At 32.0% G+C, this 2,660-nt stretch overlaps 1 protein-coding gene across 1 annotated transcript in view; it reads right to left on the minus strand.

Moving 5' to 3' along the window:
* The window catches only part of LOC107646105, a 4,453-nt gene continuing 2,765 nt past the window's right edge, over positions 973 to 2,660 (minus strand). The window contains exons 5-9 of the mRNA XM_016350300.2: positions 2,387 to 2,469; positions 2,210 to 2,301; positions 1,844 to 1,939; positions 1,539 to 1,607; positions 973 to 1,262 (exon numbers count right to left, since the gene is read on the minus strand). Coding sequence (XP_016205786.1) covers positions 1,130 to 1,262; positions 1,539 to 1,607; positions 1,844 to 1,939; positions 2,210 to 2,301; positions 2,387 to 2,469 — 473 coding nt within the window. The 3' untranslated portion in view covers positions 973 to 1,129. The remainder of the gene's footprint in view (positions 1,263 to 1,538; positions 1,608 to 1,843; positions 1,940 to 2,209; positions 2,302 to 2,386; positions 2,470 to 2,660) is intronic.

Here is a 2,660-nt window from a genome sequence, read left to right on the forward strand (position 1 = left end):
TGGAAAAGTGTAAGATGCATATAAGATTTGGATTGAAGATATTAAAACCCATAAGGTTAGAATAAAATTTTTATCCTATAGCAAAACACTATTACACTATTGGTCAATAAGAGGCTAATTTTTTTTGTATTGATTAAATATATGTGTAATACATTGTTATTAAAAAATTAAGTATTTTTTTTATATGGTGTTTTATTTAAATTGGACGGTCCGATTTGTTTGAAGAAAAAAATAAGCTACAAATCGAAAGGTCCGATTTATATTTTTTATTTTTTTTTTTTAAAATAAAAATCGGATGATCCGATTTTAATATTAAAAATTTTTTTATTTTCGAAATCACAAATCGAACCGTCAAATTTGTAATTATTTGTTTAAAAAAAATACAAACAAATTGGTGCCTCCCATTTATATATCCTATACCAATATAAAACACACCTCTCTTCACAGCTTCTTATTATACACCCCCCTCTCTCGCACATGAAAAATAATAAGCGTCAATAAAATTCCACCTATACTATAGGTCACTAAAATTTCAATTGTACTATTCCAACGCTGATTCAGCAAACATAATGATGAGCTAACATTCTCTTACCACGTAAGACTAGTGTAAAACGATGACGTTTTAATTTGGCGCCCAACGAAGGCTGAAACCACGTCGTTTTCAAAACAATTTGTTTTTCTTTTTCAAAACAATTATTAAACCGTTTTTCTGGCTCAATATTGAACATGAGGATCAACAACAGTAGCTCCATGGTTGATAAAGCTGCGACAACTGAGAAAAAGCTTTTAGAATGCTGGGCAGTTTTTTATTTTATCTTACTTTTTGGGGTTTTGAAAACGCTGGCAACATCACGCAGAAGCCGTGATTGGCAATTGAGCAAAGTGAAGGTCAGGAGTAATGGAGGCACATATCCCAAATAAAGAATAGAGCAGATTATAGACATGCCAAAAACAAAAAAAGAGACAACGGTGGATTTGTGGAAAATAATGAAACACCATGTATCTTGATGTATATGAATGTAATTTAATCATGTATCTTGATGTAATTAAATATAAAAGCCTATAATGTGAAAGCAGAAATATAACAAATATGTTCAATGACAGAAGGAAGAGATTACTTTCATGATATTTAAGTTTTCTTTACAGCTACGGTGAGAGCATCCTCTATAGCTTGAACAAAGGTTGCAATCTTATATGTGAAAAAGCCTACTAGCATTGGTATCAATTCTAAATGCATAGATCCGAATTCAGGAACAAGGATCCTGCCAATAGAAAAGAAAAGAAATAAAGACTTATCAATATCATACAGTGAAGAAAACTACGGTTTAACCATGTTTTTCAAAATCTAGACATTTGGATATTTTGTCTCAACACTAAATTAAAATAGCTTCATGAATAAAAGACAATTAAAAAAAAAAGAGAGAGAGAAAAGTGCTATACTTGGATCCCTAAGAGGTACAGAAAATTTGTATGCGGATTAATTAGACTTCATTAAGAAAGTAAATAATTGTTGAATTGAAAACCAGAAGAGGACTTACGAATTCCAACGGTTATAAACCATGACTAATATGACAGGAACCAATAATCTCGGCTGCCCAATTGCTCCCCTGCAAGTAACATCAATTAAGAATATGCCGCGAACATCAACAGATAAGATTTAAGAATAAAATCCAAATTTTTACTTATTTAGTATTATATGCAAAACAGTGGAAGATAAACTATAAAGGAAAACTTATTAACAAAATTAAACTTGATTAATCAAATAGTCATGGTGGCAAAAGAATCATCTTTATCTATGAACTGAACTAAATTCGCCATAGCATATCTATCATCTATAGATTACTTGATAAGGGCTTTTGAACCATCTGTCTTTAGGGAGTCCACACTACTTCCCAGCATGCGAATGTATGCCAGAGAACCAAGTAATCCAGCACCGAAGCTGAACACATGACAGAAAAGTCTAAGTCAATGAGAAATAATAATGATAAAGAAATATGACTAACCCTTATCAGGAATAACAAACTATAACTAATCTAGAATCTGTTCAATGTCTTATGCCACGTGTTAAACAGTTTCCGATTCATATCTACGTTTCTTTTACTATGTTTACTGCAAGGTTAATGGATATCAGAAGAATGTTAGCTCTAAATTGTTCCATATTTGATAGCAACGGTGAAGAGAGGAAAGATTTATGAACAAGTTGAAGTACCTAGCTGCAATCTCAGGAGAATAAGAAACATAAGCTGAAACCAGACCAAAGCCACCTATACCCAACGTAAGGAATTGCAACTTTGTTTTCAACTGAAATCAAATAAGCAGAGGAACCAAGAGTGAAGTTTACATGACTTCTAACGACAAAAAATGACTAGACAGTGGTGTCAAGTACCTTATTATATTGCTCCTGCGATTTAGCAGCCAATACTTCCGGATCTTCACGAGGACGCCTTATTTCCCGAAACATCACATCCTATAGCTACTCTATATCAGATCTTTGTATAGTAGAAACTAGAAAGCAACGTTTAGATATTAAAATAGATAAATATGACGTAAGGTTCCTGTTTCATGTCAAATTTATTGAGCTCTATGTATTACACCGTAAAATATTCTATTCTCCTTACTTACATTGGCTAAAAATTATTTTAATCTATTGAGAAAAAGAT

The sequence above is a fragment of the Arachis ipaensis genome, chromosome B06 (genome assembly GCF_000816755.2).
Source record: "Arachis ipaensis cultivar K30076 chromosome B06, Araip1.1, whole genome shotgun sequence".
NCBI lineage: Eukaryota > Viridiplantae > Streptophyta > Magnoliopsida > Fabales > Fabaceae > Arachis > Arachis ipaensis.